The sequence below is a fragment of the Geotrypetes seraphini genome, chromosome 3 (assembly GCF_902459505.1).
Source record: "Geotrypetes seraphini chromosome 3, aGeoSer1.1, whole genome shotgun sequence".
Taxonomy (NCBI): Eukaryota; Metazoa; Chordata; class Amphibia; order Gymnophiona; family Dermophiidae; genus Geotrypetes; species Geotrypetes seraphini.
This window is the reverse complement of record NC_047086.1, coordinates 319,252,912-319,269,818: the sequence shown is the minus strand read 5'-3', so window position 1 is coordinate 319,269,818 and position 16,907 is coordinate 319,252,912. Positions and strand designations below refer to the sequence as shown.

At 43.3% G+C, this 16,907-nt stretch overlaps 1 protein-coding gene across 1 annotated transcript in view; it reads right to left on the bottom strand.

Annotated features, from left to right (window-relative positions):
• Window positions 1–806: 806 nt before the first annotated feature.
• Window positions 807–16,907, bottom strand: part of NAPB (NSF attachment protein beta) — a 69,348-nt gene continuing 53,247 nt past the window's right edge. Inside the window, exons 9-11 of the mRNA XM_033939838.1 lie at window positions 11,043–11,111; window positions 9,418–9,468; window positions 807–4,693 (exon numbers count right to left, since the gene is read on the bottom strand). Coding sequence (XP_033795729.1) covers window positions 4,589–4,693; window positions 9,418–9,468; window positions 11,043–11,111 — 225 coding nt within the window. The 3' untranslated portion in view covers window positions 807–4,588. The remainder of the gene's footprint in view (window positions 4,694–9,417; window positions 9,469–11,042; window positions 11,112–16,907) is intronic.

The window sequence follows — 16,907 nt, the reverse complement described above, 5'->3', positions numbered from 1 at the left end:
CAAGAAATTCAAACGCATAGTTTTTGCTTCTCCAGCTATCAGGTATACTAACATACTTTGCCATGTGCTCATTGATATCTTGAACAGAGAGCATTGAGATATTCATCTTAATGGCCAGCACAACACTGTCGACAAGAACCTTAATTTCATCAGGACTGGAATGCTTCCATTCATTACTAATTTGCCTGTTTTCTTTTCTGGTTGGGCTTTCAAGCAACATGTTAACCAGTCCCCCTCTTAAATTCAGATTTTTACTTCTGAGATTCCTAATACTGTCGGTATGAGATTTACTTGATAGATGGCGTTTCAGAAAGTCCAGTTTCCAAACATCATCCCATATTTTTCCAGTAGAGAATTTTCCAGTTGCTTGGCATCTTGACAATAAACAACACACTAACTCCATCATCTTCGTCATAGGTAAATATTTCACACAGTCGAACACAGCATTGTATTTCGAGATTCCGGTGTCTCCGTTTCAACAATTTTCTTCAAGCCATTCAGACCTAAAAGCTGTTGCAGCTCTCTTGCGTTTTATACTTTTCACCATTCGCGGTTTAGACATTTTAAGAGTTATATCTGGTTGCAATTTAATAAACGAATACAGTTATACAACTGCAGTACCATGCTGCACACTACGATTCCACGAAATAAACAATATGGCAGAACTTCAGGAAGTCAAAGAATTGGAAGTGTTTCATATCCTATGGGCCATAGGCTATGGCCCTATGGGGCACGTGACGTGTCAAGTTCAACTGCCAAAGATAACGGAATCAAGTGAATGACTTAAAATTTATATTATAGCGCTTCAATAAATGTGATAAATGGGAAATTAGAACAGCTGGTCTTCTGCAACATTTCATTTTAGCAGTGAAAATCATTTTAGGCAAAAATTTATTTTTTGTGCGCACTATTTTAATTTGTGTGCGTGGGTTTGGCAAGTTGTGTGCGCGCGCACAAGCGCACAGCTTAGAGGGAACATTGGTTGGGAGGGAGATTAAAGGGTTGGGGCCTGGAGATGGGATAGAACCTTGGTAAGGATTGGGGGGAGGGGCAGGGCTTGGGAGGGGAGATGCAGAGCTCTGCAAGGGGTTGGAGGGGAGAGAAGTTATACCTTGCAGCTCTTTGTAAATCTTGGGTCAAACATTTTGAATAAAAAGGTTGCCGATCCCTGGTCTAGGGAAACCATTCTGATCTTTACTTTAAAATATATTTGTTGACCTGCAGACCCCTCAACATCCTCGACAACAAGGCATGAGTGCTTTCCTCAAATGGTTAATTTTGGAAGCTCCAAGTTGCATTCTCCTGGGATGGTTGGATTCTGATGCCCCTGCTCTCCCACTATGGAAGACTCAGATTATTAATCTTTTGGCATGGGAGCGCTGACAATTGCAGACATTTCCTCAGCACGTGGAATATATTGTCAAGCTACATGGCACCCTTTTGGGAAACTTTGACGCCAATGGCCCAATGCAGACTGTTAAATAGCTGACTTGGTTCTGTTTCCTGCTTGTGTTTCATTCTTGGCCAACTTTCTTGACCTCTACACTCTTGAGATGGGTGCCCTGGGGAGGGATGTTGGGGACGTTCGGGAATCTTTGTTACACTTCTTAACTGCTGTATTGCTGTTCTGTTGTGTATTCTTGTACTTTCTTGGCTCAATAAAAATTATTTGATCATAAAATATATTTGTTCAAGGCCTTTAGATCTAGGATGGGAAATCATCTTCCTGTTTCCTTACTGATCAGGAAGAACTTGGAATGAAATCCCTGCAGTTTCCCCATTGAAATATTACTTAATTTATTTAAAACATTTACATGCCATATTTCCCAATACATACAAACCAAAGGGGTTCACAATGTTACAAGTTATGATCACTGGAAAAGCCACCAGAATGCCACCCAGAGGGTCATGCACAAAGTTCCAGAATCAAGATATACTATTAAAGGAACTTTCCTCCCATTTAGAGACCAGTGCTATTGCGATTATTATTAGTAAGTATCTGTTCCATATTATTTTGCTAATCCAAGTATTTAATGTTATGCTTTCTACATGTATGTAAAAACTTTGGCCTTCTTCCAACAGGAAGATTCTCTAGAATACTGTCTACATCTGCCATCAAAATCCTGTTTCAGATTTCAGCTAAGGAGCTTTCTGTCTTCAGGACTTTTTTCTGTTTGAGGGAAGAGCAAGGTCTGTGTTGTTGAGTCAGGGAAGAGAGAGAAGATAATGCCTTTTTGGTGCTCAAGGTATCTCTTTGATGCTCATTTGAGTTCCTCCTAGATGAAGTGAGTGGTAGAAAGTAGCTGAAAAGAAGGTCTGAAAGCTGAATAGTGGACTTTAATCTGATCAACTGCTTCTTTGACCTTTTCCCCAAAGAGGTCATCTCCCTTACAGAGTATGGCAGCAAGTTTTTTTTCATCTTGTATATAAAGCCCACAATAATGAGAATCAGCAGACTTCGATACCCAAGGCAGAAGATCTTGATGCTGTCTCCAAAATATTATAGGTTGATCTAACCAAGTGTTTTCCAACTTCTTTGCCCTATCCACTAAAAATCTAAGATCATCACATTTCTCTTGTAAACCTTCTACATTGTCCAGAATATTTTGCATGTAATGGCCCATGAGCTGTTAAGAAGCTATAAATAAAAAAGCCTTTCTTCTCAAGGAGATCCAGGATATAAGATATTGTATGTGTTCCTTGCAGACGGCACTGAAGAGTAGGGTTCTTTTCTGGACTCGCTACATAAAATCAGCCTTCTTATTTACAAGTTGCATGGAGTAGGGGTATCTCATGCTTTCTTTGTGCATATTTGAAGAAAACAGGCAGTGACACCCCTTTCTTGGGGAGGAGTAGGGGTGAGAGCGATTGAGAAATTGGAGGATTCCCAACATTTCTTTCTTAAGATCAGCTGCCTCCTCTAATTTAAATAGAATGGGCCTTGGCATTTTCCTTACAAAATCAATAAAGGAAAAGCCCTTTAAGGAGGCTTTTTTTCTTTTCTGAGGAGGCGAGGGGCTTGAGGGGAGATTAGTACCCACTGGAGTTCAGACATCAATGCAAACCAGTGTCTCAGCAAAGCATCCTGTTCTGAAGTACTGGAGATAGACACTGGAGCAGATGGCACTGATGCAAATACCATTGGATACCGCCCCATCAATACTAGACTCAGACAGACTGCAAAACCAGCTGAGCCTCCCTTGAAATTGGTGCCAATGCAGTGGGTAAAGATGCAGCAGTCTTTGTCAGATGTCGATTACACATCTCCTGAATTTTCTGGTCCAGTTCCTCCCTGAAGAACAGGGTGCAGAAGGAGAGGCAACGTCCTCTTAATCACTTAAGGTGTTGGTCCCTGAAGACCGCTGGATTCCTCCAGGATGAATGTTTCTCTTTGCAGAGGTGCCTGGGAGGTGGAATGGTAGTTACCAAGATCTCACAGCTTCCAGCATCATATACAAAGGACTGACATTAATGCAGCAGAATTCTCATCATAAGGCAATATGTCAACAATGGTCAGTCTCAATGCACAGCTTTGAGGGGGATTGATGCTTTTCTTATGTCAATGCATTCTCAATGGTTGATGCAGTTCCAAGGCCTTTGGGGAGGGGAGTCAACAAAATAAAAAATGCAAGCATCATCTTTTGATAGGAATGTCACATTCAGGTCTGAGGTATAACAGACAAAGTTTGTATGTGTTGGTCAGACATAGTCCAGCTGCACTGCCTTCACTCTGATACTGCTGGGGGTCTGGGGTCTTTGGCCTCTGCGACACTGGATGAAAAACACATGCAGTGAAATCAAATGACTAAGTTGAAAAAACAGACCAATTAAGGCCAATGCAGGACACGGTTGTGCCAAAAATCAGGAAAAACTTGACAAAAAACCCCCAAAACACACCCTAACTAGGGTGGTCTAATGGAGAAAGAGCGCAAAGATGTGGCAGCCTGATTAAAAAATGCCAGAAATCGTTGAAAAAAAGCACATGATGTACCTCACTGCAGATTGACAGATATGACCTCTGGGCTCTGAAATAACAACTAAGGTAACCCTGACACTAGCACTCTAGAAAGGTTTAACAGCTTTGAGAGGTTGTGGGGGATTTTTTACATTTTCTCTCACTTGGACTTTATCGGATGAGCTCAATCATTTGTGGGAACTATCCCATTTGTCTTCAGAGAAATAAATGTATATGAAGACTTAACGTAATGCACCAGGCATCTGATAAATCTCTCATGTTTCACAAAACTTTTCTCCCCTAACATAATAAATTGTTGTTGTTTTTTTCCTGATATTTAGCTTTACAGTAGAGTACACAAGGATCAGATGACTTCCAATTATAAATAATTTATCTTTCCCAACCAACTCACAAGGAAACATTACAATATTAAGAGAGACAGGTAGTGAAGACCCTTAATATATATATTATTCATCCATGTCATTAAAACACAGACACAGGGGTACTGAACAATACACATTATCATTTGGTTCTCAGGAAAATAAATCAAGCTATCTGTATCAAGAACCCAACAGCCAGACACAAGACAGAGTATTAAGCGCCAGGCTGCATGCCACAAATATCTTAAGCAGTTCATTTTAGATCACCATCTCCATCCCCTTGAATTGACTTTTTGATGCGAAGCAGCATAGTGGTAAGCCACTGGTCCAAACGAGATATTGAATCAAATTCCTTAACCTAATTAAAACAGAAATACATTTTGTAAGAGAACATAGGCTAACATGGAAAGTTAACAATACATTTAATAAGGCTAGATAAACTAGATTTTATAAGACCTTTGAGAATATCTCAGACATATTAACATAACTGATCCACGATACACTAGAAAACAAACTAAGACAATGGCCCTGGTATTCAAGAAAAGCTGAGCTCCTAGATTTAGGCTCCTAAATTTATGCCCTATTTTCAGTCAAACAGGAGCGGTCCATTTTCTAAGGTATGCTAACTGATTTAGTGCATGCACGCTAACTAACTATTAGCCCACATGCTAAGATGCCCAAAGATATAAAATGGACTTCTTAGCATTTAGCTCATGCTAAATCCATCAGTGCACCTTAGTAAGAGGACCCCTAAGTTTTTAATTGAAAATTTAGGAGCTTAAAAGTTATATACTTATGAATTTAGGCCTACTATTCATTTAACTAGATTTACGAGTTCGTCCATTACACCCCTTCCCTTGTTTAAAAGCAGACTGAAAATTCACCTTTTTGTTTTAGCCTTCAGTGCATAACCATCCTTCCCTCCTCCCCAACCGTATTCCTCACCCTGGCATCCTGTTTGTCTGTCTTATCTGTTTAGATTGTAAGATCTTTCGAGCAGGGACTGTCTCCTTTGTGACTCTGTGCAGCACTGTGTACGTCTGGTACCGCTCCAGAAATAATTAATAGTAGTAGTAATATGAGCTTAATTTATAAACTTAGTGCTGAAATACAGGAACAAGCTCCTAATTTTTTTCCTCACATTAAATCCACTGCTGTTGCCGGCTACTTTTTATGCTTCTAAGTTTAGGAATTAACAAACGGATGGACAAAGAAGACCCCAAAGACATCATATATCTAGATTTCCAAAAAGCCTTTGACAAGGTGCCCCATGAACGCCTACTCCGGAAACTGAAGAATCATGGGGTGGAAGGAGATGTACATAGATGGATCAGAAACTGGTTGGCGAGTAGGAAACAGAGGGTAGGAGTGAAGGGCCACTACTCGGACTGGAGGAGGGTAACGAGTGGGGTCCCGCAGGGCTCGGTGCTCGGGCTGCTGCTATTTAATATATTCATAAATGATCTAGAATCAGGGACGAAGTGTGAGATAATAAAATTTGCAGACGACACCAAACTATTTAGTCGAGCTCGGACTAAAGAGGACTGCGAAGAATTGCAAAGGGACTTGAACAAACTAGGAGAATGGGCGACGAGATGGCAGATGAAGTTCAATGTTGAGAAATGCAAAGTATTACATGTGGGAAGCAGAAATCCGACGTTCAACTATACGATGGGAGGGATGTTAGTGAAAGAGAGTACCCAAGAAAGGGACTTTGGGGTAATGGTGGACATGACAATGAAGCCAACGGCACAGTGCGCAGCGGCCGCTAAGAGAGCGAATAGAATGCTAGGTATAATCAAGAAGGGTATTACTACCAGAACGAAAGAAGTTATCCTGCCATTGTATCGGGCGATGGTGCGCCCGCATCTGGAGTACTGCGTCCAATATTGGTCGCCGTACCTTAAGAAAGACATGGCGTTACTAGAGAGGGTTCAGAGGAGAGCGACACGTCTGATAAAAGGGATGGAAAATCTTTCATACGCTGAGAGATTGGAGAAACTGGGACTCTTTTCCCTGGAGAAGAGGAGACTTAGAGGGGATATGATAGAGACTTACAAGATCTTGAAGGGCATAGAGAGAGTAGAGAGGGACAGATTCTTCAAACTTTCGAAAAATAAAAGAACAAGAGGGCATTCGGAGAAGTTGAAAGGGGACAGATTCAAAACAAATGCTAGGAAGTTCTTCTTTACTCAACGGGTGGTAGACACCTGGAATGCGCTTCCAGAGGACGTAATAGGGCAGAGTACGGTATTGGGGTTCAAGAAAGGATTGGACATTTTCCTACTAGAAAAGGGGATAGAAGGGTATAGATAGAAGAGTACTGTGCAGGTCCTGAACCTGTTGGGCCGCCGCGTGAGCGGACTGCTGGGCGTGATGGACCTCGGGTCTGACCCAGCGGAGGCAATGCTTATGTTCTTATGTATATAAACATGGGAACTCAGTAAATTTTCAAAGAGGACAATTTAAGAGCATATCTCTCAAACTTAGGAGAAATGGGGGCTCATTTTCAGAGCAGTTAGACCATGGGGTAATTAAATTTGGCATACGAGAAAATACTCTGTTCCTTCTCTCCTTCCATCTCATTGTCCACCATCTCTCTCCTGGCTTCCTGGTCTCACCTTCAAAGCAGCCTGCAGAGGATCGCAAGTCGGCTGTAGCAATCCTAGCAGGCTACTGTGGCCTCCATAGCACATTCCCTCTGCCTTGGTCCCGTACATTAGAGAAGGGGTGGGACTGCGGCAAAGGGAATGTGCTGCGGAGGCTAACAGCAGCCTGCTAGGATTGCTACAGCCGACTGACGATCTTCTGCAGGCTGCTTTGAAGGTGAGACCGGGAAGCCTGAGGACGCTAGAAAGAAAGGGGAAAACATACAGGCCTTCGGGGGGGAGGGACCTTGGTGTAGAAGTACACAGAAGGAGGGGTCCAAAGAGACATGTATATGGCAGATTGAGGGTGGGGGGAGGGGAAGAAATAATGGGTCTAAAAACAGAGGAGAGGAAGAGAGATGGTGGACAATGAGATGGAGGGAGGGAAGGAACAGAAACGGAGAGTTGGACACAAAGGATGGTGTGGATTGGGGGTTAGAGATACTGGATAGGAGGGTAGTTGTGAAGAGAAAGGGAGAGATTGTGGACCCTGGGGTGGTGGGGAAGGAGGGAGAGATGCTGGATGAAAGAGTAGTTGAGAAAATGATCTGGGGATGGTGGGGTCCATCGCTGCAGCTGCAGGGATGGAGATGAAAAAAAGGAAAGATGCCAGACCTCCGTGGGAGGGAAGGGAAATGGAAGGGGAGGACAGAGATGGAAGATGGATGGTTAGCATGGAAAAAGAAGGAAATGACAAATGGGTAGGAGACCCTGGCAAGTGAGTTATCAGAAGACAACCAGAGCCTGGGACCAACATGATTTGAATAATGACCAGACAACAAAAGGTAGAAGAAATATTTTTTTTTTCTGTCAGATTTGAAATGTATCCTGCCATAGCTGGTGTTAGACAGCAAGCGTGAACTAGGACCTAAAAAAGAGAGGAAAAGTCTTTTTTATTTATTTTGTTAACATTACAGAGCCAGCGTGGGGCTGGAGAGGTTGTAACCCTATACTTCTAAGACCAAGGGGTCCTTGTATTACGAGGTCATAAATATTACAATGGTAGTAAAATGGACTCATTAATATTTAAATGAGCACTCTGGGCAATTCTCCATCATTGCTGGGTGACTCTATAAGCGCAGCGCTGGCTTTTGATGACCAAAAATTACCAGCTGGTCCGGAGGTGGCAGTATTGTGAAAAGTGCGTCTCAGGCATGTGTTTCTGGCTGTGGCTCATGATAAAAAAATTTAAAAAATAAAAAAAAACAGCATAGTAGCATAGTTGTATAATAGTTTCAGGAAAAAACAAACAAACCTCAAAATCATGCATCTTGGGCGCGTGTTCTAAAGGCGTGTCTTATGCACGCTTGTTGAAAGCCAACACTTGCACCTCCCCTCTCTTCCTTTCCCTTCCACCCAACAGCACTGGCATGCCTATGATTGGCACAACAGCTGAATATAAGGTGCGTCTATTATGTGTGCATATATTGTGCTCCAATAAGGCATGACCATGAGATGCATGCCTATGGCGTAGCTTTTTTCCAGCACATATGCACATTTATGCCTCTTTCCGTGGACTATTCTGCGAACGTGCCGATCATTATCACCAGCGGCTCATCTCATGTAAATTTGGCGACCCTCCATGTACCTCTGCAAATCTCATTTGCCTGCGCAGTTCTTCTAGAATGATTGGTCTTTTTGAAACTGTTATATTTACAGCTGTGACAGTGGCCTGTTGGATTTTACCGGTGAAATTTGAGAATCCGTCCCTAAATGTTTTTTTGAATCCTTCTCATCTTTCCTCTTTTTTGGTGGCTCAAAGTTTTACATATGTGTTTCTTTCACATTGCAATAATGGGGTAACTTAAAAAGGTTTTCATCTCTTCTATCTGTGATAGTGCCAGATTTCCTTTTTATAAGTATTTCATATTTCTTTTCTTCCTATTTATGGCTATTGGACCCTGATGTGGGCTTGTGTTGTCAAGCTATGTAAACAGTATTATCAGTTTTGCCTGTATGTTTAATTTTTCCGTTTCATAGGTTAAGAATATTATATTTCCATCTGCATCTTAACATTGTCACTTTTTCCATTAAAATTTGAAGGCTTGGTATATTGTTAAAATGATGGAAAAAGGAGTTCCTGGGTCAAGTAGAGAAATGCTGCAATGAGAAGTAGTTTTAGATTTTCCAGAATCTGCTTTTACCTTCTTCCCCCTGCCCCCCCCCCCCCCCCCAATTATGAGATTTATTTATCAAAGCGAAAAAAACCAGATCATTCTTAAAAGCTGTTGGGAAATCTGTCTGTAATACTTTGAACTTGATGGGGACTTTGGTGACGCCTGCAGAGAAAGACTCTGATATGAGATTATATTTTAGAAAGCATGCATAGAAAGTTACTTAAGTAAATGGTTTTGAAAACTGACTTATTTATAATTAGTGTTTACAAAGCACAAATGTGTAAAGCAGATGTATAAATACAATTTAGGCTACTTACAGCTTCTGTGTATGCTTCACTGTTCTGTTCTTCATGTGCTTCCAGCAACTTCTATTAAAAATCAAATATTTAAAAAGTACAAGTAAGAATATAAAGCTAAAATGGGTTTTAAACAAAAAGTATTTGGGCTGGCACAGTGACCTGATCTCAATTCAAAACTCAGGTCTTCTACTCTGGGGTCAACCAGTCATGTTGTGGAGGCAGCATTCATAGCCTGGGGGAAGGGGATGAGTAAAAAAGCTTGAGGAAACCAACCTCACCCCGTCACCCCTATACACTAAGGCAGGGCTGCACAAGTCCAGTCCTCGAGATCTACTGGCAGGCCAGGTTTTCTGGATATCCACAGTGAATATGCATGAGAGAGATTTGCCTGCACTGCCTTCTTGGTATGTAAATCTCTCTCATGCATGTACATTGTGGATATCCAGAAAACCTGGCCTGCCAGTAGATCTCAAGGACCGGACTTGGGCAGCCCTGCAGTAAGGGCTCCTTTTACAAAGCCGCGCTAAGACCTTAACGCGCGGAATAGCACGTGCTAAATTGCCGCATGCGCTAGCCACTACCGCCTCCTTTGGAGCAGGCGGTAGATTTCCGGCTAGTGCGCATGCTAATTCGGTGCGTGTGTTAAAATCGCTAGCGCGGCTTTGCAAAAGGAGCCCTAAGACAGCCTTTAACTTCAACTATTGATAAGAATATGGGATCATTTACTAACAGTAAGAACAAATACAATTAAAGTGCACTATTGGTTACAAGGCTCATTTTATGCAATGAACTTTGTAGCAAGTAACACAGATTGACAGTATTAGTTGGTGAATAACCCTCAATATTAAGTATTCCCTAAAAAATAAATAAACAAAAAAATCAATGTTAGGTTGTACAGGGATAAATAGATATTTCTATAACAAGGCATCTATTTTATAAAAGATAATAGGTGCCTACTTTCCTTTATGAAATACTAATACAACCAAGTATACATGTGCCTATAATTTAGATATAAACAGTTACGTCAGCCATGGAGCTGGTTTAAATGCTCATCCTTTGTTTTTGGAAGTACATGTACATATCAAAGTGTTCTATAAGTTACATGTGTAAATGTGTGCCCTGTTGATTCTCCACCCAGATGCTGCCCTATTATCACAGATATGTACATAGATAAGGAATAGTGCTTAAGCAGCATATTGACATATGCTTGTACACATACGAGTATATGCTGGTGTTCTAAGGAATGACATGTAATTATGAGTGCCTTCTTTATAGAAAATATCCTTTAAGTCAGAGGCAAAGTGCCCATCCTAAGCATTGCAACCCATAGGGTCCTTCACATGATACATTTTTCTGTAACTTTCAGTATGTTTATATTTGATTTTTAGTTTGCAAATACATTCGATGCACAGCAACTCTGGAGTTTCCTGTTAGTATTAAATGAAAGGCTGTACTGGATACTTTGCTTAGTTACAAATTCAGGTTGATCCAAATTCAGATTCATTCACTTAACCTTCATTTCCAAATTAATGGATCAAATTAAAACGCTTACATAATATATTATAATGAGATTTGAATTTAAGAAAATGGATTTATAAAGTTTCAAATACATTACAAATCTCTTTCAAGCAAATTCTACTAACCTTCAATAGCTTGCATTCTCTGGAATCTGAGAAAGCTGGGAACATTTCTTCATACTTTTGAACAGCAAGCTGAAACATTGAAACATTGACACTACTCTTTAGATTTATTTTTCAAATTCCACTATAGCCCTGATTGCTCAAAGATTTTCCTAATAAAGCGCTGGGGGAGGAGAGAGTTATCAAACCGCATTAACATGACTTAAAAGGCTCTAACACAGCTTATCTTGCTAGCTGCAGTGATATGTACCTGTTAGTCTAGTTCATCGAATGTTTGATTTTAGTTGATTCCCTTTTCTAAAATTGTAAACCGCATTGATTTTATTTTGTTTATACAGTGGTACCTTGGATTACGAGCATAATCCGTTCCAGGAGCATGCTCATAATCCAAAATGCTCGTTTATCAAAGCGAGTTTCCCCATAGGAAATAATGGAAACTCACTCTGATGCATTCCCCTCCCCCCACGAGAACCGGCATTGCTCCCCCCGAAGGCCCCCCTGCGATCCGGCACCCACCGCGATTCGGCATCCCCCACCATGATCCGGCACCCTCCCCCCCCCCCGCCGCGATTGGGCACCTCCCCGCCACAATCTGGCATCCCCCAACACGATTGGGCACCCCCCCCCGCCTCTTCTGCTGGGCCTTGAGCATCTGAACCTGAACTCACAGGCCTTGAGCATGCTCAGATGCTCAAGGCCCAGCAGAAGAGGAGGCCGATCTTCGGGCACTGGCACCAAGCACAGGACATGCCGGTGCCGGTGCCCAGATGAGGGTAAGAAGTGGCGCGGGGGTGCCCAATCGCGTCGGGGAGGTGCTGTATCGCGTCGGGGGGGGGGGGCGGATTGCGGGGGGAGGGTGCCAGATCGCGGGGGGGGGGGGTGCTCGTAAATCGAGCCATGCTCGGTTTCCGAGGCACCGATTTTGCAAATGTTTTGCTCGTCTTGCAAAACACTCGCAAACCGGTGCACTCGTAAACCGAGGTACCACTGTATTTGCAGTCTATCAACTAAACTAAACTAAACTAATAAGTAGGTCGCCATGGGTTACATAGTAATAAGATACAAACATGCAAATGCATAAAAAGCAGCTCATTACTATGGAAAAGCCAAAATGATTCAGGAGGAGTGGAGTGGAGACAGGATTCTCCCTGGATTCGGAGAACTTAAAAACATAAGAACATAATCACTGCCACACTAGGACAGGGTGAAGTTCCATTAAGTCCAGTATCCTGTGTCCAACATTGGTCAATCCAGGTCACAAAGTACCTGGTAAGAACCCCAGATTTACTTCTTAGTAGTTTCACTGTGAGCCCCCTAGTCCTTGTATTTTTAGAAAAAAAGATTAAACAAATGATTTAGGTCTACTCTTTCCATGCCACTTATCATTTCAGCGTATCGCAAACTGTGTGCCATGGTGTGCTGCGAGATGCTGGCAAGGAGGAGAGGTGCTGGCGCCGGATGACTGCTTACAGGAAGTGCCTCTCACTGTGAGAGGCATGTGCTTTAGTCAGTCAGCCGGCGTCTCTCCTCTCCTCCTTGCTGGCACCTCTGCTCCTTCTCCTCACCTCTCCTTCTGCAGCACTCCCCACTGGTGGTAATAGGAGGCTCATGGCCACAGCTAGAGGACATCCGTGCATGCGCGGACATCGACGTATTGACTTCATGCATGCGCATGTTGTCATCACATCGACATCTGCGAATTTCCAGGTGTCCTCCAGCTGCGGCTGCGAGATCAGTGTGCCGTACCGTAAAATGTTTGCGACACACTGCATCAATTTATAAACCTCTATCATATCTCCTCTTAGCTGTTTCTTCTCCAAGCTGAAGAACCTTAACCTCTTTAGCCTTTCCTCATAGCCTTAACCTCATAGCCTCTTTATCACTTTTGTTACCCAGCAGCGGCAATTCTTATGTTCTCTGTATCTTTTCTAATTCTGCTATATCTTTTTTTGAGATGCAGTGACCAAAATCGTACACAACAATCAAGGTGCAGTTGCACCATAGAATGAAACAAAGGCATTATAATATTCTCAAAAAAACCACCTAATCATCGGCAAACGCTGAAACAAGCATATCTCAGAAGAAAACTCTAGTAGAGACTAAGGATCTCAAGTGCCTGCAGTTATTCGCCATTAAAACCAGTCTAGGCTAATAACCTGTGTGCGGGCTATCATCGATCCAAATTGTCTCTTTTTGAGTTTTGATTTTTTATATTTTTAACTTTATAAGAACATAAGCAATGCTTCTGCTGGGTCAGACCGGAGGTCCATCGTGCCCAGCAGTCTGCTCAAGCAGTGGCCCAACAGGTCCAGGACCTGTGCAGTAATCCTCTATCTATACTCCTCTATCCCCTTTTCCAGCAGGAAATTGTCCAATCCTTTCTTGAACCCCAGTACCGTACTCTGCCCTATTACACTCTCTGGAAGCGCATTCCAGATGTCCACCACAAGTTGGGTAAAGAAGAACTTCCTAGCATTCGTTTTGAATCTGTCCCCTTTCAACTTTTCTGAATGCCTTCTTGTTCTTTTATTATTCGAAAGTTTGAAGAATCTGTCCCTCTCTACTCTCTCTATGCCCTTCATGATCTTATAAGTCTCTATCATATCCTCTCTAAATCTCCTCTTCTCCAGGGAAAAGAGACCCAGTTTCTCCAATCTCTCAGCGTATGAAAGGTTTTCCATCCCCTTTATCAGATGCGTCACTCTCCTCTGAACCCTCTCGAGTAATGCCATGTCCTTCTTAAGGTACGGCGACCAATATTGGACGCAGTACTCCAGATGCCGACGCACCAGCGCCCCATACAATGGCAGGATAACTTCTTTCGTTCTGGTTGTAATACCCTTCTTGATTATGCCTAGCATTCTGTTTGCCTTCTTAGCGGCCGCTGCGCACTGTGCCGTCGGCTTCATTGTCATGTCCACCAATACTCCCAAGTCCCTTTCTTGGGTACTCATTTAATAACATCCCTCCCATCGTATAGTTGTACCTCGGGTTTCTGTTTCCCACATGTAATATTTTACATTTCTCAATGTTGAACTTCATCTGCCATCTCGTCGCCCATTTTCCTAGTTTGTTCAAGTCCCTTTGCAATTCTTCGCAGTCCTCTTTAGTCCAAGCTCCACTAAATAGTTTGGTGTCATCTGCAAATTTTATTATTTCGCACTTCGTCCCTGTTTCTAGATCATTTATGAATATATTAAATAGCTGCGGCCCGAGCACCAAGCCCTGCGGGATCCCACTCGTGACCCTCTTCCAGTCCGAGTAGTGGCCCTTCACTCCTACCCTCTGTTTCCTACCCGCCAACCAGTTTCTGATCCATCTATGTACGTCTCCTTCCACCCCACGGTTCTTCAGTTTCCGGAGTAGGTGTTCATGGGGCACCTTGTCAAACGCTTTTTGGAAATCTAGATATATGGTGTCTATGGGGTCTCCTTTGTCCATCCATTTGTTAATTCCTTCAAAGAAGTGCAATAAGTTCGTTAGACACAATCTCCCCTTGCAGAAACCATGTTGGCTGGTTATCAGAAGTTCGTTTCTTTCAAAATGTTCATCAATGTTTTCTTTTATCAGTGCTTCCGCCTTTTTCTCTGGAACCGAGGTCAGACTCACCGGTCTGTAGTTTCCCAGGTCACCTCTTGATCCCTTTTTAAAAATGGGCGTAACGTTGGCTATCTGCCAGTCCTCCGGGATTATGCCTGTTTTCAGGGATAGATTGCAAATTTGCTGCAGTAGTTCCGCTATCTCCTCCTTTAATTCCTTCAGAACCCTTGGATGGATTCCGTCCGGACCCGTGGATTTGTCAGTTTTTAATTTTTCTAGCTGCCTGTGTACGTCTTCAAGGCTCACTTCCATGGATGTTAATTTTTCTGCTTGATCTCCATTGAAGATTTGCTCGGGTTCCGGTATGTTGGATGTGTCTTCATTTCTAAATCCAGACGAAAAGAACACGTTAAGTCTTTCTGCCACTTCTTTCTCCTCCTTCACCACTCCCTTCCTGTCTCCATCATCCAGCGGTCCCACCTCCTCCCTAGCCGGTTGCTTCCCTTTAACATATCTAAAGAACGTTTTGAAATTTCGTGCTTCCCTGGCTAGCCTCTCTTCATACTCTCTTTTGGCTTTTCGAACCACTCGGTGACATTCTTTTTGATACTTCCTGTGCTCTTTCCAGTTCCCCTCAGTTTTGTCCTTTTTCCATTTCCTGAATGAATTTTTCTTATTGCCTATCCCTTCCTTCACTATTTTAGTTATCCACGCCGGATTTTTGTTCGACTCTTTTTGCACTCCTTTCTGAATCTGGGGACATACAGATTTTGCACCTCGCTCACCGTGTTCTTGAGAAAAGATCAGGCATGTTCTACCGTTTGCCATTTACTCAATTAACTTATAGATATATTCTTATATCACTATTCGGGCCTCTTGCTTAGAGTATTTATAAACATATATAACACTTAGCTCGGGGTATTACTTCTTGAGGGCCAGGTAGAAAATCATCCCCGAGCTAAGTAAAAGTAGAGGCTCCCTGGCACTGAGTCGAAGCAGAAGGGAGAACCACGATTGCCTGGGCCACCAAGGAGCTATCAGAATCATGGTGGCGTGGACTGACTTGAGCCTGATGAGAGTCTTCAGAATCAGAGGGAATGGAGGGAACGCATATAGAAAGAGGTTCGCCAATACAGAAGGAAAGCATCCGCCTCGAGTTGGTGCGGAGAAAAATCCTGGAGCAGAAACGAGGCAACTTGTGGTTGAGGGGGCACGTAAACAGATCTATCTGCGGAGTCCCCCAGGGAGCAAACACCTGACGCAGAGTTGAGGAATTGAGTGTCCATTCGTGAGGCTGTAAAAGGTGGCTCAATTTGTCTGCCAGACAGTTCTGCTGGCCTTGGGTGTAGATTGCTCTGAGAAAGATGTTGTGATGGATTGCCCAATCCCAAATCCTGAGAGATTCCTGGCAAAGAGACTGGGATCCCATTCCTCCCTGTTTGTTGACATAATACATGGCCACCTGTTTGTCCGTCCGAACCATGACCACATGGTCTCGAAGCAGATGACGAAAGACTTTCAGGGCATTGAAAATGGCCTGAAATTCTAGCAGATTGATGTGACAGCGACGATCGGTGCTGGACCAATGGCCTTGGGTATGAAGACCGTACACGGAAGAGTCCATTATGAAGACCTTCTGCGGAGGGGGCGCGTGAAACAGAAAACCTTTGGAAAGACTGGAAGAGAGCATCCACCAGCGGAGAGATTGTCTCAACAAAGGAGTCACTGTAATGTGTTGAGAGACGGGGGTCTCGATCCTGCCTCCACTGCGATGCCAGGGTCCGCTTTTGGGGGGCCCTCTGCTGCTGCTGATGTCTGGGTGGCGGGTGGGAGAACGGCGGCGTAGATTTCTGAGGGTAGCACCGAGGAGGCAATTTGTAGGACTTAGGAGGAGAAGCCTTTGCCTTCGGCCGTACCAGGGAAGCGAAGGACCTCTCATGCTCAGAGAGGCGTTTGGTAGCCGCCTCGAGTCATCGAAAAGCTCGTTTCCCAAGCAAGGGAGATTCGCCAGACAGTCCTGTAGATTGGGATCTATGTCTACTATGTGCACCACGCCAAGCGACGCATAGCGATAGCAAAGGCCATGACCTTTGATGACAATTCAAAAGCATCATAGGTGGCCTGGAACATAAATAGGCAAATTTGCGATAGAGTATCCTGAAGCAGGCAGAACTCCGATCGGCGGTGGGCAGCCAAATCATCCTGGAAAGACGGCATGGTTTAAATGCAGTGTTTGAGATAGGACGTGAAATTGAAATTGTAATTGAGGACCCTGTTCGTCATCATCGAGTTCTGGTATAGACAACGGCTAAACTTGTCCATGGTACA